Source organism: Buteo buteo, chromosome 19 (genome assembly GCF_964188355.1).
Source record: "Buteo buteo chromosome 19, bButBut1.hap1.1, whole genome shotgun sequence".
Lineage (NCBI taxonomy): Eukaryota > Metazoa > Chordata > Aves > Accipitriformes > Accipitridae > Buteo > Buteo buteo.
Genome location: NC_134189.1, coordinates 20,151,909 through 20,177,056, shown reverse-complemented (window position 1 = coordinate 20,177,056; position 25,148 = coordinate 20,151,909). Strand labels below are relative to the sequence as shown.

Below are 25,148 nucleotides of genomic sequence, written 5' to 3'. Positions count from 1 at the left end.
AATCTCAGGAGGAAGAAAGATCATACACAGATTTCCCAGGATATCAAAGATCCATATAATAATGCACTTTTAAAAGACCTATTTCAGAGCAAGTTTAAGCAACATACATTCTGCTCAGTGCTTACTAGTTTGTTGCTGGCAGGTGGATGTAAGTATTGCCTCAAGAGCTTAAGATCATTACATCTGTCTTCTTATGAGCACTGTAAGAATGTGCATTATCTTCCAGGTCAACAAAAGGATATGTTGCAGAAGCTAATTTCTTATAACGCTGGTACTTCAACTCCACTTGACCACTAGGGAAAAACTTCACAAGCTTTTCAAGCTTCACTTGCTGCTTTTTCTCCAGGCAGTTGTCTGCTTCCAGTTCAGCAAGAAGCATAGAGACTTGCTTCTCTTCTTCAGCAGACCCTTCTGTGGCTCCCAGAGATTTGGAACACATAGATACCAATGTACATCAGGTTTTTATTGCCCAGTAAACATTTGGCTACCTGGCATGAATAGAAACACCTATGAAATAATATATATATATAAATATGCCTTGTTCATATGGATTTCTGAAGCAGATTATCACAGTAATGAGAATTAACACATTACACATACATCACTTTTGCTTTTTCTCTGTTACTACATAGGACTGAGCTTTTGCTTGAAAATATAGTCCAAAAAATGAATGATCAACACAGCTTCTAGCTCACTGGTACAATAGGTACAAATTAAAATGTTTAAAAGGTCCCCTGATCTTTGTGAAAACAGAGGAGCTAAGATGTCTAACAGTTTAATTTATTTCAAATGAATTCATTATCAAAGGACTTTCTACATTTTATAATCTTTGCGAGATTGAGAAGGGTGGAGGCCAGTCTCAAAGTTTGCATTTTAAACCATCTACTGTCTTTCCATATGGTAATATTGGAGAACGTCACCTGTCCTCACAACTAAAGATCTGGATTGTGTATCTTAAATTGTATTGGAGCAGGGTCTTCTCCCAGGGCTGACCAGTCTTTCAGAACACATGCAAAGAACTTTGTTTGCTTCTTAATTAAGTGGTGATTCTTCTATCTTCACTGCTGAGCATCAGTTTTCTTTTCTGTTACAAGGGCGAACCTAGTTGTATTATACTCTTGTCTCTACAGTATCCATTAGCTTTCTTCCTTATGTTTTTACAAATTGCATCTTCCCCTCTGATACTGTGTGTGTATCCCAAGGATGTAGTATGTGTATGTCCGTGCTGTTACCACCAATAATGAAATAATTGGAATTTCTCAGATGAGTAAACAGTGTCAGATAGGAACCTGCATTTTGTTAGACTATTTCTCTTGGCAGACCCTTTAAAAAAAAAACCTGTTAGCAAGCCAAATTACATTAGTCATTATCACATTATACTCTAGGATGCTGTGCAGGAGAAGCAAAAGGAGAATCCTTGTTTCCATCCTACAAAATTGGAGGCGAGTATCTGTAAGATTGTTATTTCATCAGTTCAAAACTGGAACATGCATAGAGGAAGTACTACTGTGACGGTTGGGGGAAAAGAGAACTGTATTATAAGAAGAGACTACAGGAGCCCCACGTGTTTTGCCTAGTAAAACAAAGGCCTGTGTTGTGGCTCTTTAAAAGTACTTAGGAAGATAAATAGTCAAGAAGAAGAGACATTTAAGCTAAAGAACAGTGGTGACCCAAAAACAACTGGACATAAATTACGCTAGGTTGTAAATAACCTAAATAAATTGAGATTGTAAATCAGAGGTTTGGAACCAACTTTGGAAGGATGTCCTTGGTCAACAGGCCAAGAGAAAATGGAGGGAGGAGGGATGGCAGAAAAGCTAGCTTCATTTTAAATGGGGCTCAATACATTTTTCAAAAGATATTAAAGAACATAGGTCGTCTGTTACAGAGAGCAGATGGTCTGAAGGAGTAGTGACGTATTTCTAGTTGAGTATTTATTCCCCAATTTCAGCTGACCAATACCGCTTTGTACAGAATCCAGAAAACTCTCGTGTGGTGCTTCTTGACCATGCTTTTATGTCGTCTAAAGCCCTTTCCTTTTCCTTGACAAATTACAAACGGGAAACCTTAAATGTAAGATCTAGGTTACATTTTATTGCTTCTTTGGAATTGCTGTGCATATTTTAATGTTCATATAGATGAACTTTCTTTTCTGTAACAATTTTTTCAGCCCTGAAAATATTTTATTTCACTTCCCATTTGAGTTTTAAAATCTTTTTTTCCGTTTTATAAAAAGCTAGACCTTCATTTTCAATTTTTAGTTCAAATAAAATAATTATCCTGTTGTTACTTTTTTGACAGCAAGAAGAATACATTTCAGATGAAGCACATATTTTATTCTATTTTAACTGTTTGTGTTTCCCTAATTGCAAGAAAAATTCAATGATGATCTTTTTACAGACTGATAAATATTTTAGCGTAGATTTTCTGTTGGAAGAAAACATCCAAGTGAAGGGTACAAGATTGGCAGGCTTGTGTCTTGTGTACAAAAGCTTTTATTTCCCTTAAAAAGTCTTGCTGTTGCTAGCATTAGTGTCTCTCCATCCAAATGCATTTGTTAAGCAGTCAGTAAATGATTAAGGAGCTGGAGGGACTGATTTATGGAGCAAAATTAATTGAACTAAATATGCATCGCTCCGTTAAGTGACAACTGGGAAGTGTGGGAGAACATGATATAGCTGTCTGCAACTACCAGAGGGGTGTAAGCAGCAAGGAGAGTACAGGCTTCACAACCAGGTACAGCTGTGTCTTTTTTGTGACCCAGATTGCCCATCATTCCCCTCCTTCAGGCAGTGAAAGGGGTGAAACGTCTGCATGTCCCCCAGAAAACCCGCACCAGGGACGGTTTAGGGTAGTGCAAAGTGTACTAAATAGCTCTGAAGCCACTAAATACTGTTGTATTTTGTATATGCTACAAAAGCCAATGGAGTGAAATTTAAAATTGGGGAGCACTAAGTGGGAATATCAAGGAGAACGGCAAGCTTCCTTATGGCAAGATAGATTACTCTAAGAAAGGGCTTCCAAGGAGAATTGAGGCAAGGGCCACTTCCTGGAAATCCTTAGGACTAAATTGATCCTAAGATTCAGATAGGCAGTGTACTGAAAGGACAGTGCTTCAGCAAGCATTCCTGAAATAGGTCCTTTTACTTCCAATTTCTGTGCTTCTGTGAAGAGAACTACACGCAGGTAATTTAACAAAATACATCTCAGCCCATTTCAGCCCTTCTGTAAGCACTTGGACTATGCTCTTGGGATTTCGGTGGAATCTAGCTCACTCGTAGAGAGCGGCTTGATTTTTAGCTACTTGATTCTCGACAGTAATGTTGCCCTTTTCTTTTGAGTCCCCATCTCAGAGTACTTTATTACAGTTTAAACAGTAAAGGAGAAGAAAGCTGCTGATGCACTGGATACACACAGAACCATCCAGCACAGAGCAGAACATTTTACTGTGACCTGGCTGAATTTGTGGCACTGCATTGTTTACCATTTCCAGGGGTACTGTTTGCTTGCTTGCCTTGGCTCAACTGTGGCTATTGCTGATAGCATAATTGTGAGCAGCAGATTGAGAGTTAGTCATGCAAAGGATTTCCCAGCAAATCGCATTTCCTCTGACACTGGCAAAACAGTGTAATGCATTCAGGGTGTAATTAGCTCTGTGCAGGGTGCCCTAGGTAGGAATTGGGCAGTATATAAGCCTGTGCTATGCCCTCTACTGCGAGGCAGAACTTACCTTTGCTGAAGACGTGTTCTAGTCCATCCTGGTAAGTATCCTGCTTGATACCTATGGTACTAGTTTACATACAGCCACGTAGCATGCCTTTTTCCCAAGTTCACTAGTCTGATGAAAGACAGAATTTTACTCCCTCCCGGCTCCTTTGTCTACCAGCTCTAACCCTACTTTGCAAGTTTGAGTGCCATCCAAAAGTATTTCTAAGCGGAACAAAAATAGGCATGCTTTTAAATATTTTATGTTCATACTTTAAGGGAGATTGACACAATTTGAAGAGGAAAGCAGCCTACAACACCTAAATTAAAAATAAATATTTATGTTCACATTTGTTCATCAGCTTTCCAAAATGTAAAAATATGTTTCATGTTGTTTTAAATAATGAAATGTGAAACAAATGAAAGATAAACTTTCTACAAGCTGCAAAGAAATAAGAAAACAAAGGCTTTGTTTATAGCTTAGACTTCAACAGTGCCCTTTGACAGCCAATACAAATCTTAATTACAAATGGAATTATACATATAAGAACTGTTCAAAACAAAGGAGTATTTTTTTTCTCTCTCTCTGGTTTTCTTTGTGATAGTTTTAATTAGCTGCAACTCTTTGAACAATCATAGTCCTTGACTGCTCCTCAGATACTGATGGAAGTTGTTAACTTCAAATGGCATCTATAGGACTGCAGAAGTCTGGGTTTTCCTCTGAACAGCATGCTCCCCATTGCTAAATTTATTCTTGGATATATCAGGATTCTGCATATATACCACTTAATTGAGAAGCGAGCATTGTCCAATAACATTCCAGTGATTGACATTAGGACACAATAAATTGGATTAATAGGCTGCAGCACCCTACCCACACTGGCAGAACTTTAATGGACTTCCATAATAAAGTAAGCAGCAATAGGGCAAATGTGTTTTGAAAAATAACCCAGTCAAATAATATGGAAAAACAATCATTTGAAATAATGGCCAGCCATACATGGTATTTTCCTCATGATAATCAGGAACCTTGCCTTCAAAACAAATGGAGAGTGGAAAGGACAAGTCAGTTGCCAGTGTGGAAACTGCTGTGCATCTGCTGCTGATGATTTGTGTACGGTTGTGGGGAAATGTGTCTTCCCATCTTGACCTAAGAAAAATTGTTTTTAAATTCCCTACGGCAAACTGTTTAAAAATAGAAGAGATCTCCCTTCCATCCCAGTTAAACAGCCTACAGGTGTAGGCACTGGTCCTGCGTCGGGGTACACCCTTGCAGTGGGAAGAGGAGGGCACCCTGCACCCACCGGAGCTATTCAAGGGATGAGGACACGCGTGAGAGAGCACTCCTGCCGTAGTCTGTGAGATTGGGGGTTGAGGTGTCACAGCCAAATTTAGGTTTATAATAAATGCTGCCATTACAATATAGTATTCGGGGGAAGAGAAGGTTTCTGCCTGGGATCTGTGACTCACTCTGCTTGGCAGCACACGAGCGTTCATTCATCAGAGCTGTATGCCTGAATCTCTTGCTTGCACGTACTCCTGTGGGGTTTGATGCATAGGCTGTTTAGGAAAGAAGGGCATCTGTTGACAAGTTCAGGACTTAAAGTTGTACATGTTTTAAGAAATGGGAGGGAGGGGTGGAATATTTTTGAAGCCTTCCGCTACTATGGAAAGTGTGCATGTTAGTGCAGAATGGTTGGGAAATGCCTCAGAGAAACGTTGTGCAGAACTGTAATACGGGCTAATGCTTTTTTAAAAATTCACTTTGTTTCAATAAGGAAAACTGAGAAATTAGTTATTATTAGTCATTATTACAAACAAACTAGAACTGCTTTTCCATTTTACTTCTCAGTTTTTATTAAACATGAACTGTGCCATGGAAATTAAATGAAATGACATACAGTACAAAGTCTGATCAGTGGAATGTGACCTAATCTTTCAGACAGAGATATTGCTGCATTGATCTCTTGTTTATTTGCTGACTTTCAGACGACTCATGCTGAGCCATAGAAGAATGTCACTCTGATCTCCAGTGGAATGGAGAGATGCAGCTAACACAAAGATTTTTGTGAAGGAGAGGGCAGATACCTTTAAAATTGTCTTTCAAATTTCCTTTCCAATGACAGTTCAGGATGCAATAAGTAGTTTAATAGTGGATGCCCTGTAAGAATTCATGCAAGTCTTTTCTCAGTTTTTTCCCCTCCATATTCTCTCTCTTTTGTCACTTCCTGCCCCTCAAGTCTAAAAAAAAAATTGCTTTTTTTTTTAAACTATTGGTTAAATTTGTTTAACTATCAGTTAAACTATCACATGTTTATTAACTATCGGTTATATTGCAGTGGCATCCAGGAACCCCATGGTTTAACAACCCTGGCTGTATAGGAAACCAGAGGGAGAGAGAAGACAGTCTTTTTCAAATTTAATTTGTATGCACTTGGTTTCTCAAGGTCTTTGCAAGAGAAATACACAGAAAAGCAACAAATAGCACTTGGGGTAAATTGGCTAAATGTGCATATGTCTGCTAGAAAGAAGAATTTTTGAATTTACTTCTGAGTAGAGTAAAACTAGCTGTTGAAATAATAATGCATACTCTTTTCATTACTCTTAATATCTCTGGATCTGATCTTTTTTTTTAAGTTAGTTAAAAAAAAATTATTCTGTTTTAAAAAATAAACATCTGTACCTATGAAAATATATACTGGAAATGATCCTAATCTCATTTAAAGTGGTACAGCTTGCTTTCTTTAACTAGATTACTGCTGATTTCTACCAGCTTAGGTTTTTCATCCTTATTTTTAAAAGCTGTTGAAGTGAGATTCCCCTGCCCCTTAACTTCAAGAGTATCAGGATTTTGCATGTCATGATCTTCATAAGATTTTCAAGTTCTTGCCACTGTAAATGTCTTCTTTTTTCTTCCTTTTAAAGCAAAGAACCGTGGGATTGCAATTCCAGTGGATTTGGACAGCCAGGTCAACACCTTGTTCATGAAGAGTCACTCTAACATGGTGCAGAGGGCAGCCATGGGGTGGAGAATGTCAGCCCGCAGTGGACCTCGTTTTAAAGAAGCTCTTGGTGGGCCTGCCTGGGATTACAGGAATATAATAGAAAAACTACAGGTACAAAAATGGCAAATGGCTTGGGCAGCAGTTGTGGTAGTGCATTTTACATGTCATCTTTCTTCCCTAGGATGTAGTGTCCTCCTTGGAGCAGCAGTTCACACCCATGATGCAAGCTGAATTCTCAGTGCTGGTTGATGTGCTGCACAGTCCAGAACTTCTTTTTCCTGAGGGGAGCGATGCTAGAATAAGATGTGGTGCTTTCATGTCCAAGTAAGTAGTGTAAGGGGAGGCCTATTTGCTTCTTTGGAAAAGATGGTAGGGAGTTAAAATTTTCAACAGCACTTACCTCTCATTTTCAACAGTGACTTAAGCATGTAAGTGTCTGAGTTCATACTGAAAAATTAAACTGAGGTCTTTTGCTGCATGTTTTATGTTTCTCAGCAGTTTAGGAGTCTGGAGAGGAGTAGAGAGAGAGGTTGCTTGCCTTGTCTGCCTAGAACTGGGATGTTAGTAGCTTGTTAAAATTGTGGCAGGCTCAACCTACTAATGTTTTCTTAATGGGCTACTTTTGCTATTAAGTTTCTCCAAACCTATAGCAGAATCAGACTTTCCATAGCAGAATTTTCAAGAATTCATAATGAGGTGGGGTGCTTAGGGCTAGTAGTTTTTTGTTGGGTTTTTTTTAGGTACAGCAAATCAATCTTTTGATTTTTATTTTAAACTGCCAACAGCTCTTTTAAAAATACATTTCACTGGCACCCCTACCTGATCTTGAATTATTAGATATTTTATTTGCAGTCTGTGCATTGGAATAGAGTCTTGCAATTTTTTTATTAGTCCTCAAGTGAGATGCCCTCCCTGCCCTTGAGAAACTATAATTTAAACAGAAGTAACTTGGGGGACATGAACACATTTGGCAGCTCTCCTGATTCCTTAGCTTTTTGCATATTCTGCAGAGGTAGCATTATAACAATATACTTTATATGTTTGGAAAAATTAAGCTAAATTTTGAGCTTTTCCTATGCCATGCCCTTTGTCCAAACTCCTGTTCAAAGTCAGCATCAAATCAAGTCTAGGGCTGCTGGACGTGGCCCATGTAATGCAATAAACAGTTTTCTGTTTTATTTAATTAACTTTCATGGCAAAGGAATGCTTTGCAGAGCTATGCAGAAATCCCGAGATAAAGATGTACTTCTTTAAAAATATTGCTAGTACTGCAGGCCCAAGAGCTGCATTGTTTTGGACTCATAGCTCATGAAGTGGCTGAAGATGACAGTGGGAGAGTCTTGCACGGTGCCTCCACTGAGCCCAGGATGGCGTTAGTGCACTAATCCCTGGAGGTATTTAAAAGACGTGTAGATGTGGCACTTAGGGACATGGTTTAGTGGTGGACTTGGCAGTGTTAGGTTTACGGTTGGACTCAATGATCTTAAAGGTCTATTCCAACCTAAATGGTTCTATGATTCTAACTTAGCAGTGATCTAAATATAATCAGTTCTGTTGGGTTACAGAGCGCTGGTCTAGATGATGCAGTGTCAGCCCTCCCAGCCCTGTTTTGGTGACTGTTTGTGATTTAGGACCATTAATGATGCCATCTTTCAGTGTAAATTGGTGGCCGCAGTGCCTCTGCTATATGCTGGTCTTAGGCTGTAATTTGATGAACACTGTTCTATCCACCATAAGCCGGCACTGGTACTGAAAGAAAAAACCTGTTCAAAGCCTTCAGATTTCCTACCCCCTTCTATTTTTACAAATGTTTCTCCCGCAGTGTGTGAACCAGGGCAAGGACCTCCTCTGCACAGAGATTGAAAGGCTGCTTCTGGTATTGGCTTAAGCTGACTAAAACCCAAACTCCCGTTGTAGTTGGTGTCACAAATGTACCTTGTTTTCTGGCTTGAAACAGTCTTCTAAAGTTGTTGTGTGAATGTAAACAATGGTTATGTTTCATCCAAATGTCTGCATTTCTGAACACTTCCATGTAAGGTTTTGGGGGATCCTTTTGGCTGGATGCCATTTGCTAATTGTAAATATATTATAACCATCATAGAAGTCGGAAGGTGTAAAGGTTGTAGCTTTTTAAGTTTGCAAGGTGCATGGTGAACATTGCTTACCTTTAAGTAAAGGTTAAAATAAGTTACCTTTAAATAAAGAAAGGATGAAATAGCAAGTTTGGATCTTAATCTGGAAGCACTCATAAAAAGTGGATGTAGAATTCTGCCTTCTGTATGGGCAGTAAGGTATGCAAATTGACACAAAAAACTCACAACACCTTGAATGTGCCATTTCCTTTTTAATTATGATTTCTCTTGTCTATTTTTATTTCCTTTCCTTGAGGAAAAATACAGTGATGGGCAATTTTTGCATAAAGAAATTGTAGTATGGTTTATCAACAATGTGCAATGCTCTTTAAGGTTTAATATTTTACTTTAAGGTTGATTAATCACACAAAGAAGCTAATGGAGAAAGAAGAAAAACTCTGCATTAAAATTCTTCAGACATTACGAGAAATGCTTGACAAGAAAACTAACTTTGCGGAAGAGGTACTGCTACCATTTTAGTATTAAATATAGAACTAATAGCATGGTATTACAATGTTGGTTCTAGAACAGTAACAGAATCTGACATGATTTCAATTTTGTACATGTTTTAAAGATAATGTGCTGTCTTAGGAACAATATGGTAAGGTAGAAGGTAAGATTGGAACAAAATAAGCTATCTGCCTTACATAGATAGTTTTGTATCAGGGACTTGACAAGAGTCAAGGCAAGGAAGATGAAATGAATTAGCAGTAGCAAGTATACTGTATATGATTATTATGTATTGGATATCCTGTATTTCTGGAGACTAGTCTTCTTATGTCACATCTGACTTCATCTGTCATAAAATCAATTGGAAACATAAGGATTTTTAATTGCAAATGTACAGTTTTTCCCTGCTGCCTGTGGTGCCAGATTTTTCTACTCCATACACTTTCTCATGCTCGTAAATGCGTGACGGGAATATGTAATGTTTAAGCAGAGCTGCCGGTTTTGGGGATAAGTGACATCGTCTGTACCCTGGAAGTGTCTAATTATTTCTTGCACTCCTCTCTCTCCCCTTATTGCCCAGTTTTCTCTTGCAAAACCAAGTTTTTTAAATACCTCTTTCCTCTTGCCTGTGCCTTTGGGTATCAGTAGCTAGATTCAGATTTACATGTCAGCTGCCTCTTCTTTTTGAGCCTGATTCCTGTGCCTTTTGTGTGGTTTCCTCTTATCCATATTTCTGAGTATTCCCCAAATTCTTTCAGTATTACTCACTCTTAAGTATGAATCATAGAGCTATTATCTAATGTCTTAGTGCCGTCATTTTCATTTGTTCACAGCTGACATGTTTAGTCAAGTATGTTCATGGGTTTCACTTTACCTGGAGAAAAAATACTGATTACAACACAGTGTCGTACTGTTTCGCTGTCTTAGGCTTTTACACCCAAATATTTTTGGATGTCTAAGTAACAGCGCTTATTCATGTTATTGTACCTGGCAAAATTATCCACCATTCAGGTATACTAGCAATGAGATTAAATCTTAACTGCAATCTAACATTAAGAATAATAAGGTCTGTAGTGATTAAGGTGCCCATGCCTATTTCTGGGTGTTTGGGATTTTAATTTTAAAGTTAAATGTTTTGCTCCTGTCATATGATGTGATAAAGTACCAACACATTCTTTTCTCTTTCATGTTAGATGAGCAGTATATTAGAAATGGGAAATATTCACAGTGTCTTTGTTTTCACTGTATATTGTTTGTTTTGATTTCAACATATGGACATGGGAACATATTGCCCAGGCTTCTAAGCAACCTGCTAGACAGGATAAAAAAAATCTAAAGGCAGAACAGTGAGGTGAAGACAAAGGCAGCAATAGCAAAACATCAGCCCTTCTCTACGCAAAACCAACCAGTGCACACAGAGAAAACCAACCTCCTCTTCACCTCCTGCTCGAAGAAAAATGTAGCTAGGCCTGGGCAGACAATTTTTTTTTAATGTCATAACAAGGGTTTCACAGGTGAAGCAGGACATTATTTTCTTAATTACTATTCATATTTTAATAGCTTTCTGGCTCCATAATGCCACTGCATCGCATGGAAAAACTAATTTGCTTTTGTAACTGTATGCTATGATGAACTTTGCCAAACCTCTCCAAAATAATTCAGTAGACCCACCAAAAGTTAACGTCATCTCAGGACTACAGGGGATAAAAAAGCAATGCTTTAATGTATGACTTAAAACAAAAAATTTGCCTGTTTTAATTGCTCTTTGTACCCTGTTGTGGGTGCTGGTAAAGCGAGACTGAGTGAAGCCACCAGAGGGAGCGTGCTCCATTGGCATGTAGAGGCTCTTCACCCAGCCAGCCCAGCCCCTGGTTCTTGGGAGTGGACATAGTGTATGCCCAGACCCCTCGTGTGACCTCCACCATCTATCTCAGTAGGGCATGGTGGGTGGAAGAGCTCGTCGGGAAACAGAATTTCTCCCTTGTGCTTTCTCTCAAGTCCCATAGATTTTACACTGAGGAATGTAATGAATCAGTGCAAACAAACAAGTGAGTAAACAAGCTTGTAGGGTTTGCAAGTGCTTCTCCAGCTCGCTACTCTTATGAGTCATTGTTCATGGTAGGGACTTCAGAATAGTAAAAATAGCACAATTAATAACCTCTTGCACGTGTTTCCAGCTTTTTTTGAACTGTGATCTTGGTGCCTGCAAGGTTATTCAACTATGTTATGCAGATACTAAAAAAAATTATAGTAGTAAATACATAATGGTAGTACCAGAACAGAGCTATAGAGGGACACATGACATTTTGACAGAAAGCCTGAGTTTGTTGATCACCCATCATAACATATTTTGTGTGACAGATTTGATAAATGAAAAATCTCTGATTTCTACAGACTTTCCCACAGTGAGAAACAAGGAAAAAATAATGAAATAAAGTTTCTTTCTCTCTCTTTCTCTTCCCTTTACCTCCCACAGTTGAGAATCCAGGTCTGGGAACCTTGCCTTCCAGTCTTTATCTTTCCTTTGACTAGTGGAAGGTAGCCTGTTTCATTGAAGGAACAGGAGGAAAAGATAGCTGTAGGTACTTATTTCACTGTTTTTATGCCTGTTCCTGTATCCACTGTCTCAACTCTCTTGTTGCGCCTCCCCTTGCTGGTGTGCTTCAGGGCTGCTCGTGGTCTCCTGGCTCCATCCTCAGTTGCCTTTGCAGTCAGCCTTTGAGGCAGTGCTTCCTTGTGCGTTGTTTTGCTTAGTGCTGCAACACCTAACCATGTTAGGAATTAAAGTTTAATTTCAGAAGTTTGATTTCAGGTATATAAATGACACACAAAACCTCTTGGTCATTGATTGGCTTTCATAAGTAATTGTGGGTGATTATTACGATCTCCTGGGAGTTCTACATTAAGTCTTAGTCCTGTTTGTATTGATTAGGTAGCTAACTGGAATGAAACTTGATCTACAGCCCCTCTCTTACAGAAGGTTCTTCCAGAACAGTGTTAAAAAACTTGGGTAAAGCAGTGTGCGGAGGAAGTCGATGCTGCCTCTGTTCAGACAGTTACTGTGGTATAGAAAAAAGCTTACTTTAGACTGACTATTTAAGAGAAACAGGAGAGACAGGAAGGACTGTGTTTGGAATACATCTGCCCTGTCTATGTATGTTTTTTGTTGCTGGCCATTTTTATACCCATTTTGCAAGACCAGAAGGATCTTGGTCTTAGAATTTCTGAGTTTTTTTAGGCAAATCTTTTTTGTCCTTCACCATAGTGCTTGATTTTAGTTTCATTTCTGTTTGAATGCTGCCTCTAGACCTACCTAGATGTCTCAGTTTGAATCTGAGTAACATTTCCAAAAGCACCTGACTGGTTCCAGAAGAATCACCGATGCATGTTCACTTTGCAAATGACTGGAGCAGTTTAAAATCTTAGCCTTATCCTGCTGCCCTGCTGAAAGCAACTGTCCCTACAACGGAGCTGGTGGGCCAGGAGGGGTGAGTCCTCCCAGCTGCTTCAAAGGGGGTTCAGAAGCTTAAATTAAACCTTCCTTCAGTGAATTGGATGAAGTTGTTGAACTGTTGACTGTGTGCTCATATGGCAACTTCTTAACCCACTCCAGCTGCTGGCATGTCAATGCCTTGGGCATGGACAACCTTCCAATTTCCCAACTGTTCTTAAATGAGGTCAACATCTCTGGGGGAAAAAAAATACTATCTCTGATAATGTGTGTATAGGACAAGTTTCGTGTAACATTATTGGCTGATCAGAGTGTTAATGGATGATAGTGCATTACAGAATATGGCAGAATCCAAACCTGTATACCCTGCCAACTGGTAGTTCCTAAGGGAAACACTATTATAAATAGATTGAACCCTTCAGTAAGGGTTACTTGTGCTGCAAAACACAGACTTTATACTTTTTTCCTGCTTTAGGTGTTGAACTACAGTATAAATAATTGAAAACTGCATTTTTTTAAGTGTCAGTAGAACAAAGACTGTGTAAGCTGCTTAATTGTCAGAAATAAGTAGTTGTGCTTTTTGCCTTTTTTTGGAAAAACTCATGAAAAATGTCTTGCTCTTATACGTTTGCACTAGCTTCATGATTTAAAATCCTAGAAGTAGCGTTGTAGCCTTTCGTTTTGCAGTGTTAACATTTCTGCATTCCACTTTAGATATGAAATGTAAGCTATCCTCTCATCTTTGTTTTCAGCAACAGCAGCAAATATACATGGGAAAAAATAGTACAGCTTCAATGTAAATACAAATGTATTATATTCCTGTAAGATGTAGTCCCTGGTATGGCCACTATTGGCTCTTGGTCATTTTGTGCCAGAAGACTTCAGTCTTTGCATGTGGAGTTGTTGACAAAACTCCAATGATTTTGTCAAAAGCAATAGTCCCAGTTCATGAATGTATTGATCTACGAGTCAAGCTGAAACCAGTGGGAGCTGAAGGTCTTTTTCTGCTGGGAAAAATGGTTTCAATGTGTCTTAGAAGCCAGGACGTGTTGCTGGGAGCCACTACAGTGTGTCGTGGGGGGAATTTAAAATTGAGAGAGAGATTCAGGTTGCTTAAAGAATCACCTCCAATTGTATTAGCAATAGAAAAATTATTTAATGGAAACTTGTATAAAAGTGCGACTTCACAGAATTCGTTGGCAAGGTTCACTCTATTACTTACTACATGTATAAAATGCACACAGGAAAATTAAATCAGAACCAAACTAAACTTATATATAGGGACCAAAACCATAATAGGGTAAAAGGAAATGTGGGAAAGGGTAAGGGAGACCCTCCCATTGAGTGACAAGGTTCAGAGAAGACCCCCTTGCTTTCTAAACTTCTGTCGGAGTCTAGGTGCAGATTGATCAACTAGTCCCAGACTTGGTCAACGGTTTATATCTAAAGGGATTATGAGTATAATAGCAGCCTAAAATTCATTCACAGCTGAATAAAAATCACAACAGTAATTTAAGTATAAATTTGAAAGTATTATCTTATAATATATCCTATAATTTACTTGCTATGACTTAATAACTTATACTTGCTATAGCTTGCTATAGACTATTCAGGTTAGTACGCATGCATAAAGACACTTAAGAGAAATATATATAAGAGACTGAAAGAGAGAGAGGAAGAGGTATACCTGTTAAAAATTCCTCTCAAGGTCAGTGAAAATATTCACATTGAATGCTTCGGCATTTGTCTCGATGTGGGAAGGGTCAAGCCTCAAGGAATGAAGAGAATCAGCACAGGTTGTGTTGGCTTTCAGTGACAGACCTCTGATTTTCGTAAACGGGAAAGTTTGCAAACTCTGAGAGGTGTCCCACTCAGAGGAAGATGCCGGTCACAGCCCACTGTGGTCCAGGAGAGCTCAAAGGGCCTCACTTAGTACCGCTGCTTATAGGTTCTGGAGATGATTGACTTCCGTCATTAACAAATTTCTAGAATCCCAGCTGTGCTGGAAAATTCTGAGGCTGTTGGAGAATAACTCAAAACATAGATATGGGATGCTCCAAGATTGTCAGGGGAGGACTGTAATGTCTCAAGGTTGTTATGAGAAAGAACTGGCTGCAGGTTGTTATGAGAACTGGCTATCTCTACTCCCGTCCCCCTGCCTTTGCCGGGCAGCAGGAGTCCTTGAGATGCACAGCATATCTTCCTGTCTTAGCTGTGTAAGAGCTTCTGCCACAGTCAAGGGTTCCTTAACTGCCGGACTCATTACACTTATGAGAAGGGCTAGCGAGCATTCCTGAGTTTGTAAATCAGCCTGGAGAGGGGGAAAGAAATGCACCACCACACAGTGTCCCAGTGTTGCAGCTCTTTGAATCAAAGACATTCGCAACGTAAACTGCATTCTATTCTATAGCCTCATCTTTTCAAGATGATTTTACTTATTTGCATCTGCAAATTAGGCAGCATTCAGATAAATAGCATGTGTAGGTAAAAATAGGGGAAAAAAGAGAATAATTCTGAATATATGGGGGTTGCTGAATGTATTACACCTTAAAAGGATGCTTATTTTAAATGGGAGGAAGAACAGGATCCAAAATTCCTTTATTTGTGTTACTACTCACATTTTGGATTAGTGGCACTGCAGGCATTCTGAAAAATTACATTTAATTTTTCACCGTTTCTGCTGTCTTATTTGTGCTCATTTCTAAAAATGCCTATGCACTAGCCTGTTTTTTCCCATTCTCAATAGGCCATTCTCCTCACTAAGCTCAAGTGTGGCTGGAAGGTAATAGGGTGTTAGAAATACTATAGGCGAACTTTTAAGCTCAATGCTGTTTATTTTGAATTTTTTAAAAAAATCACTTGTACATTTCAGCTCATAAAGGACATCTTTGCAGTATCCTGCATTAAAAACTCTCTCCTTAGGAAAACAGCCACAGTTTGGGGGGGACTGGAGGTGCAGGGAGGAAGAATGTTTGGTTACCTCTAGCAGTGCCAGCCTGGTTGCTGCGACCAGCACATATGTCTGGTACGGTCAGGAAGCTGCTGTTGTGGTTTTGTCGAGACAGTTAAGTGATGAAGTACGGCAGAAAGTTCAAGCAACTGGGGCAAACCCCTCCATCTGTGCAATGGTTTACGTGAAGGTGGTGGTGGTCTGTTGCAGAACTAAAGCCTGCACTGATTCATTGCAGTGGAGGATTCAAGCTTTGCTATTGTTGTGAATCCTCTGAGCCAGTGCGGCAGGAACATCAGAGCTTTCAGATATGCAAGACTAAACACTAAATGTAGTCAGACCCTTAAAGTGTGGTAATTTCTCATTATACCCATACACTTGACATTTTACAAGCCAAAGAAATAAAACCTACAGAGAAACAAACCAATGCAGTTTTACTTTTTCCCCCTCTAGGCTTCAAGATGGAATACTTAAGCGAAGAGGTACCACAAGGCATGTGATACTGCCATTGGTACTAGCGAGGTGTTGTTAGCCAGTGCTTAGTGCCTCAGGCCATCAGCTGCTATGGCATGTTGTTATTGCTGCGTGTTTCTGGTGCTTTGACATGCGGTATCAACTAGACCTATTCTGAAGTAGCATCCTTCATCTTTGTGATATCCTTTATCCCTCCTGTAATGTGCATTGTTCTGATCTAAAGCAGAATACTACTGTACATTGTGGGGGACATCCCCCAGATATTCTGCTGGGTTTCCAATCATGTACATTTATAGAGAGATTTATTTTGCTTCTAGTGCAAAAACCTGTAAGTGCAGCTACTCAGTATATGAAAAGCATGGCTCCTTTTTAAAGGGAGATTATTCTTTTTTTCAGTAGGTAACAGGTCCCAGATATTTGATCCAGATTTGGACCGTTATCTGCCTGTGTTTGGAAGCCTGTTCAAAGCCACTTTACTTGGACCAGCTGTGAGGTCCTTATAGTGGTCTGTGTCAAGGATAGTTTGGGGCAAAGTGCATTGCTCTTGTTGATCTGGACAAGAACTTTCAACTGAAAGTCTCATATATCAAGGACAGGTAGGGGACAGCACTTCTGACCTCTTATGAAGTGCAACATCCTGATCTAGTGAAAGATGAGCATTTTAATCTCCTGCAGTGGGAGTGAAGCACATGCCTAACTACTTTGCAGGACTGGGTGCATTTGTGCCCTCTCTTTAATATGTATAATTGTTAACTGTCACCATGATCCAAATATATTATCTCCAGAGACTTTTGCTACTTTTAGCTCAGCTGATAGTTGAGTGGGCAATGGTGTTCACCACCCACTGGTAGTTATTCTTCTTTGTTTCAAAACCTTGATTTTGTTTGTTCATTCTCCGAGTCATAAACAAATCTAGTGGCAGGCTGAAAAAACACATGGTTGTAAACACATTTCTTCCTAAAGATTGTAGCCTCTTGGCAGCTTATATTTATCAAATTTTCAGAATATGATATGTTGTTACCCAGATTTGTTTCAGAAATATTAAGTCCCAAATCCTGATTCATAAATTGTTTTGGAACTTGTATCATCTGCCTTTCTCACATATAATATATTTCCTCTAAAGGAGCATCTGATACTGTAAAATATTTTTTCTGTTGATACTGATTTAGACAGCATAGCCAAAACAATAACAAACTGGAGTAGCTCGATCCTCTCTCTGAACTTCAAATGACCAATTTCTGCTCTGGAATTTCCCCTTTACACAGTGTAAGTGACATAAGGATGCTCCTTATTTTCCCCTTCTTTTTTCATATCTATACCTTTCTATGGATCTTATTTTAGGAACAGCAAACCAGCAAGATCTTAACTGCCTTCAAACTGTTTGGCATCCTTCTCTATTAATATTACTTTTAGTTAAAAACAAATGGAAAAGAGTGCAAGGGAAGGAAGCTGTTTAAAAAATGAAACCCGAACATAGCTCTAAATATGTTTAATCTCACCTTACTCAGACACAAAATTCATGGAACTGATCAGGATCTGTTATGTGAACAACAACAGTTGGATTTTATTTTTCTTGTTTTGAATACTGGTAGGATGGATTTCACTAAAGACTTCAGTTCATCTAGAAGTTAAATTCCATGCCCACTAGAGCTATTTGAATCAAATTCTACATCATGAAGGCATCAGGATCAAGGTTTTCTTTCTGTCTGGTTTAATTTATATATTTTAAATTGTTAATAAAGCAGCCAAAGATTTTTAGGAATTTAATAGAAGTTTCAGCAGATACTAGGTTGGCAAGGGGCTAGGTAAATGACCAAAGGTACATTGTAGGTTAATATGTAAAATGAGTCAGCAGTTCTATCATATGGTTCACGTCTCCAGGTGTGTGGAGTTTTCTGTGAGGATATATTCATATGCATAAATATAAATATTTATTTTAGATGATTTATTCCTATTCCATTTTTTTTTTTTTTTTATGAGCAGCATATTACCTCAATGGTGGAGTCTTATTAGAAGATAAATATTTGAATGTACATTCTATGTCCTACCATATTGTTTTGTTTTTAATGGAGCAGATGTTCTTGCTTAGAATATAAAGTATCTGGTACACGTTAACGCTCTCAGAGTTACTTAACATGAGGAAAAACGTAATTCCCATGGCCACCCTAATTTTAGTAATTGGTGCTTGTTCAAAGTAGCTGGTTGACATCCCAAGAGGCCTGTGTCTGTGCTGATTTGCAGAGCAGGAGCAATTCACATAGGTGCAATAGGGGTTTTCGTACCCTGCCTGTCTGATGCTGGGAGGAGCTACACTGAGGTGAGAAGGGGAGCTCAAAGGAATCTGTGAGTGATGGGTATGGGGAGAGAAACAAATGGCAGGCATCCTGAAGTTTGGGATAGTTGCAGTTTTTCTTGGGATTTAGGAGAATAAAACTGCATAAACCTTTTTCCTGACTGAGACTGGAGAAGTTTCTCCACACACACCTCCTGCTCCCTTTTAAGTATTAGTTGCCATACAGAAAGTCCACATTTCTGAGCAGTTTCTGTACCACTGCTGGGTAACGTTTGTAATTTTTACTGGTGAGCACAGAGGAGTGCTGCAGTATCGCAGAGACCACTGTGTGGCAACTGTGGACTTTTCAAAAATGTCTCCTGTCTGTGGGAGCAGGTCAGCTGCTGCTGCTTCTGCACAGCTGAATTCCCACAGCAGTCAAATGTCTGCAGTCGTGGAGGGGGCGAGAGAAAATGTCTCCTTTGGTTTTGAATTTCCTTGGAAGGGGAAAAGGGTTCTTTTGTTTTCTGTTTTTTTTGTTGTTGACTGTCACAAATTTGCTGTTGCTTTATTTAATATGTTTGAGCAACAACCCTGTTTGTACTTTGCAGTCGCACCAGAGATAGCAGTGAGCAGAATTCAATGCATTGTATTAAGAATGGCCAATGAATATTTATGATAGACCTAGGGAGCCAGTAATAAAAATGAAATCGGCATGATGCCACTAGATCCAAATCTTTGATCTCTGTTTTAAGAGAAAATACAATAAAGTAGGGGATAATGGACTCATTATAATGGAATGGTTAGTGATGGTTAGTTAGGGCAGTGTGAATAGGTGGCATTACATAAACTGCTTTAGTCCAAGATTTATGATTCAGAAATATGTTTCAGGAACTGAGGTTCTACAGAAAACCTCAGTTTATGATACTATTTTCATTTAGTCCAAACACAAAGAACTAAAGATGTATCTCTTTCAGATATTAGGACGGACTATGCTCTTGCCTTACTAGGGAAAGCAAAAGCAGTTAAGAACCAGCAAGGCCCTTCTACTCAACCTCTTTCTGTGCTTCTGCTCCTCATCTATTGCCCTGTGAGCAGGTAGGCAGGGTTGAGCGTTGCAGGAAGGTGGAAATTAGATTCCATTCCCTGACCAGGCTGTCTTGCTGGATACCAGCTGTGAGGGGACAATTGGGGTCATCAGCAGAGAGGGGAAGGCTCCCGGTTGGGCATCACCCAGGAGGGTGCAAGGGTCGTGGCTGGAGATGTATGCCCCAGCTGGAGCCACCTGCTTCCATCAGGAGCAGGGAGAAACTACTGCAAAGTGCTGCAACAGCTTTGGGGAAGCCTAATGAAGGAGTCAGTATTTGACAGAGACGGGAAGCAGGAGCGAGTGAGCTATTTTTCTTTTTAATGGTTGCAATTACTTGCTAAACACCCCTGCCACACTAAGCAAGACGCAGAGGAGGGTTGATTCCAGGCCATAGATGAAAGCTGATCTTGAAGTCTCTGTCTAGCCAGATATGAGGAGGAAATGGAAACTCACTGTTTTCTGATTTGTTTCATACTGATGTAATTTCTAGGGGACTTCATCACTAATGACATCTGGCAAGGGATTAGTCCGTAATGTGGTCCATCTCCCTTCTCTCCCCCTTTTCAAGAAAAAGAAAGTATATGCTATACTGAACTTTGGAAAACAGCTATTAAGCAACCACAGTAACTGCTTCTGATAGGTTTGGGGGTTTTTTTGTTGTTTTTTTTTTTTTTTTGTCTGATGAGGATTTTACCCAGCATGTTTGGCCTTGGAGGAGTGCCTGGATGGTATTGCCAGCTGGAATTGTCAGAGCTGCTTTGTCTTCTGTCCCAGGAAAACAGAAGCCTGGCGGGCAGTCACTCTCGCTCTTATTTCATATCCCTGCTTAGTCAGAGTTGCCAACCCCAAGCACTGAAAACCCTGAGTCAGGCCACAAACAAATCACGAGATTTGGCTTGAAAATCATGAGATTTTTTAATTACAAGTAGTTTATTTGGGATTTCTTTGAGTCTTTAGAGTGTCTGTTCTTCCAATTTTATTGAACAAATCCCAGAGCTTGAAATATACTTTATTGAATTATGCAAGTGTTTGTTTACTTAAATGAAAGCCAAGTTCATTTATGGTTACCTGACCTCTGGAGTTCACAGGGAAAAGACCAGAATATCTAAATGATGTGCGTTGACTAGGCTGTTCAATGAGGGGCCTGTTCTGGAGTTGGTGATTGCCCTGAGGATTATGAGCTTAATTATCTTGGTGTCACTTTGACCCCTAGGCTTTTTGCAGAGAGTTTTTTTGTTGGGCAGAGCCTGAAAGTGTTCTTTCAGTTTATGGCAATGAACACTTTGTGCAGGTTGTGCCTTGTTTACCTTGCAACAGCTTTTCATGAGCAGCACATGGCACCTTGCCAGTGAGGCCTGATTAATCCATTTTCTTCCCACTGCAGTTTCGCCATTGCTCAGGTCTTGCTTGGAGCGCACACGTGCAAATGCTTTCTGCTGTACACAGTCACGAGCGTAACGTGCTGACACGGCGTGGATGTCAGCGAGAGGCTGTGCTGGCACTGAGCTGCCTGAGCTGTGAGACAAGGAAACGTGCTCTGAAGGTTTGGACTAGTGTTGGTAACTCCAGATGCAGAGCTGTCACTTGGGGTTGGGGAGAGGACCTTATCACTCTGAAAATTCCTCTTGGCAGTTGTCCAAAACATTTTGTCCCCAAGTACTGAGCAGTTACACTAGTGATGTCTCCTTATGTTCCTTTTTTCTGCAAGCCTTTTATTCCCCCTGCCCCCCCGCCCCCCCCCGTTTGTTTTTTTACTACCTTCCTCCTCTGTCATGGAGAAAACTTGATTTTTTTGGACTCCTTAGTTGTATATGGTAGCATTTGTGTCCCATTAGCCCCACATCCAGTAGGGCTGGATGCCAGTCTCTCTCAGGTGCCAAAAAAATTTGGATAACCTTGACTCTCAGGTTTTTCAGTATGAAGACTTCTTACTGACTCCAGGGGAACAAGCAGCTTAGCTTGAACCAGGTGTTTTCTCATGTGCGACCAACTAGAGGTTCTCAGCTCTAGGGTTCCCCTCAGGCCACACTACTGGGTGTAGTTTAGCCTTTTAGGAAATCAAACTCTTCTAAATATACAAATATTTGACTGTGGCTCTCTAAAAATGAAAATCTTTGCATTTAAACAAATGTTGGAAGTCCTGCACATCGTTGGGAAGTTCCTCCTTTTTTACTAGTCGGGGCAGTTTTTTCAAAGGGGCTAGAAATGTTGCTGGAGAATAGACTATGCAGCCTGAGTTCTCTTGATTTTGCAGAGACCCATATTAACTAGGTTGCTTTTGTGAGGCAGAGGAAGTAACAGTGGTAATTCACTGCTTGCAATAAAGTGGGTGATGGTCAGTAAATTTACCCTGGATGGCACAGAGGATTGTTCTGGTTATATGTCACAGTCTTTATTAAATTTGTCCTGGTTGTTGCTAGCATTTTGTTTGTGTAGTAATTTTAATTCTGACAATAAAACTGACCATAAGGACCTAGAATGGGCCTTTTGAAAAATGGAAGTTGAACAGTTTAAGTTCTCCTTTTGTTCTTTTTCTTCACATTTAAGTATTCTTACGGAGAATAACATCATGCATGGGAAAAACTCAGATTTTATTATTTGAGTTTGGATTTTTGTTCTGGTGCTGTGTGTGGAAATGTTTGCATGGAGATAAAAAAAAAACCTCACCTGGAGTAACAAGTTTAAGAGATTACTTTGGGCTGTGGTGTGCTTAGTCAGAAATGAGTAATTTGTATTGCAAAGTCTGAGTAAAGTGCTACCTATTTCTGCCTGGGTGTGCAAATAACCTGCTACGCCACCACAGCCAGAGGGAAGGGAGTCAAATGAGAGCAGGGCTGGCTGCGTTTGAGCATGCTGAGCATGTGTGTTGAGCTAGGATTAGGAGGCGGCAGATGAACTAGCTCCTTCTGGAGTCCTACCTGATGCTCTGTGAGGTTGGTTAGAAGGGTATGCTTTCCGGAGTGTGGTCCGCAGAGAGTCACTTGACTTAAATGAAGCTGTTTATATAAACAGATTATTTCCATACCTATGATACTGAAAGAGCTTGTTTTAACTCAGCAGCAAATTCTAGCATACCAGGTAATCTAAATACAGGTCTTTTACTTCCTTTTTTTAAAAAAAAGAAAAAACAGGAAGTCAACTAGTTGATATATACTATAATTCAACATGTATTTAACCTGATTTTTAAGCTCTAAACAATTTGAAACTGGAAAAAACAATTCCCCTGACTTTTTAAACCATCTCTCTCTCTCCCATTTTTGCAGATACTTTTTCCTTTCCTCTATGTTTTGTTCTGATTTTTAGCTGGAGAAAGACTTTATTTGGGACCAGGAAAGGAACTGTTGCTGGGATAATGTTTTCTTTTGAACTAGCCAGCAGTTTATGGCTTCTGTGTCTTAAGTTCAGTACTTTGATCACTATCTATCTGTTTTGCTACTAAGCCCTATGTAGTGTGATTTTACTATTGAGCCAGCTGGGGCTCTGCCCCATACAAGAACCGTGAGGCAATAAAATCAGAGTAAATTAAAAGTGTTTTCTCAAGCCCTCTGCATGATTCTGAGCTATTAATTTCCCACTGCAGCTTTGCCAGCTGAAAGTAGCTGCTTTATTGCCCTGGACTACGCCGTGCACGTACATCTCCATCTTCCAGCAGGGGCCTCCAAAGCCACAGGAGGTGGCAAACCAGCCGCCGGGCAGCTGCACCAGTGCACAAAGGGGCTCTTTCAGACACGTTCTTGCTAGAAAAGCACATGTGCAGCTAAAACAAGTTACAGTGCCCATCTGACTTGAGCAAGAGCCACCCTGGGGAAACTGTCTCATTTTTTTTCTGAAATTGGTGAATAGATACATTGCCCTAATGCTTGTTTCTGACTTGATGAACACTGTGTTTGGGCCCAGAACTTAGTTCATTCTACATCTTTCTGTCATGAGAAGGGTTGCTGAAGGACGAGGGAAGGGAACTGATCTCCTCTCTGATGAGCTACTCGAATACAGCGTTGCTTTTTGCCCCGAGTCTGCTGCCCGGTGATGTGCCGTCGCTGTGGACACGTGTCAGTGCAGCAGAGGGTACTTTTAAGTATCACAAGCCAGCTCCCGTTTTGGGCTCCTCTCCAGAGGACCGAATGACTCACCTTCAAAGAAGGTCTCTCTGAAAGTGGAAGCAGGACTTTGCATATGACAGTGCAGAACCCAGCGGTTGGCAGGGCGCCCGTTTTCTCCTCCTTAAATCAAGCAAACAGTGTGCTCCTGGGCTTTGTGAATGAAAGATTTGTTGAAAAAAAAATGGTATGAAGTCTTAACAAACACTGATTTAGTAAGCTTGGCTTTGGATTATCTACATAAATTCTTGTTCTGAAGTTGGCTTCTCTTGGGGAAAAAGCATGCTTTTTAAAGTTTACTGAAATGTTGGCATACATGCAAAGAATCACTTCTTGAGTCGTACGGACTTCAGAGACTCTTCCTGCTGTGTTGGCCAAGTTGACTTGCAATGCCTGTTCTCCTGCAGGAGTAATTCTGTGTCAAGGTGGCTCCAAAACTCTGCAAACCAAGAGGGTGATCCAAGAAAAGACAAAGCGGAGGGGCTTGCACACAGTACCCTCCCCTACAAACCTGCCTGCGGTATACAGGCACTGATGCTGAGCGTGGGTGGGGTGGCTAGCAGCTTCCCAGTCAGTAAGCTGGCTGTCGGCATGAGACTGGTGCAAGCTGGGACTCGTATTAACGCCGCACTCCTCCCAGCACTCAGCTGTGACCTGTGGCTGTTGTATCTAGCAATGCAGCCCTGCAGATGGTGACGCCGGTAGAAGCCCCTTGCCCGGAGTGGATCTAGCGCTCGCCTTTGAGATGGGAAGGAGCATGTTTTGTCCCCAACAGCTAATACATATCCATTATTAAACAGCCCCTGCCTTGTTCGTGGAAAATCCCCCCAGGTGAGCGATACCTGGTGCGATGAGTACGCGCTAAGCAGGAGGGGGCCGTTACCCAGACCTCGCTGCCCGCGCTCGGCCGCTGCTTCGGACGCGGCCCCGCCACTGTTGCGGCGACCCGGCCTCGGGCGCTCCACGGCCAGCGGGGCGGCCGCCAGCCGGGTCAGGGCTTGCCGCCTCCCAGACCCCCTCACAGATGCGGCGGGAAGCGGGAGGCGCCCGCCGTGTGTGGCCGGTGGCTGCGTTCCCCCGGCAGCCTGGGGGTGAGCACGGGCGGGAGCGGGTCTCGCCGTCCCTCCTCCCCACCCCCGCGCCGGCTGTAACCGCCTTTGCCCGCAGGATCGCTCCCCCTTTTTTTTTTTTCCCGTTGCTGCCGCCGAGGCCCCCCGAAGCGCGTGACTGGCGCTGCGCCCGCCAGCGGGGCGGGCAGCGGCGGGGCCTCGCTGAGGCGAGGGCGCGTGCGGGGCCCCCCCTCGCTTCCCCCCCCCCCCCCCCCCCGGCCCCGGCGGCGGCATCGTGCCGTTATGTAACGCCCGCAGTGTCTGGCAGCGCGCGCCGGCGAGAGGCGCGTCACGTGGCCGGCGGTGCTCCCGGCCCTGAAATTCAATTAGACGGGCTGGGAACGATCGTGAGCCCGCATGAGATAAGCTGTCGCTGTGAGACACTAGAAAGCAAATGGGTTGATTAGCCGCAC

The 25,148-nt window shown here is 41.1% G+C and overlaps 1 protein-coding gene across 3 annotated transcripts in view; it reads left to right on the top strand.

Annotated features, from left to right (window-relative positions):
• Nucleotides 1–25,148, top strand: part of ITPR2 (inositol 1,4,5-trisphosphate receptor type 2) — a 268,975-nt gene that overhangs the window by 135,006 nt on the left and 108,821 nt on the right. For all 3 annotated transcript variants that reach the window (XM_075051507.1, XM_075051506.1, XM_075051508.1), the window contains 3 exons: nt 6,631–6,821; nt 6,892–7,034; nt 9,196–9,304. In XM_075051507.1, the coding sequence (XP_074907608.1) occupies nt 6,631–6,821; nt 6,892–7,034; nt 9,196–9,304 (443 nt within the window). The remainder of the gene's footprint in view (nt 1–6,630; nt 6,822–6,891; nt 7,035–9,195; nt 9,305–25,148) is intronic.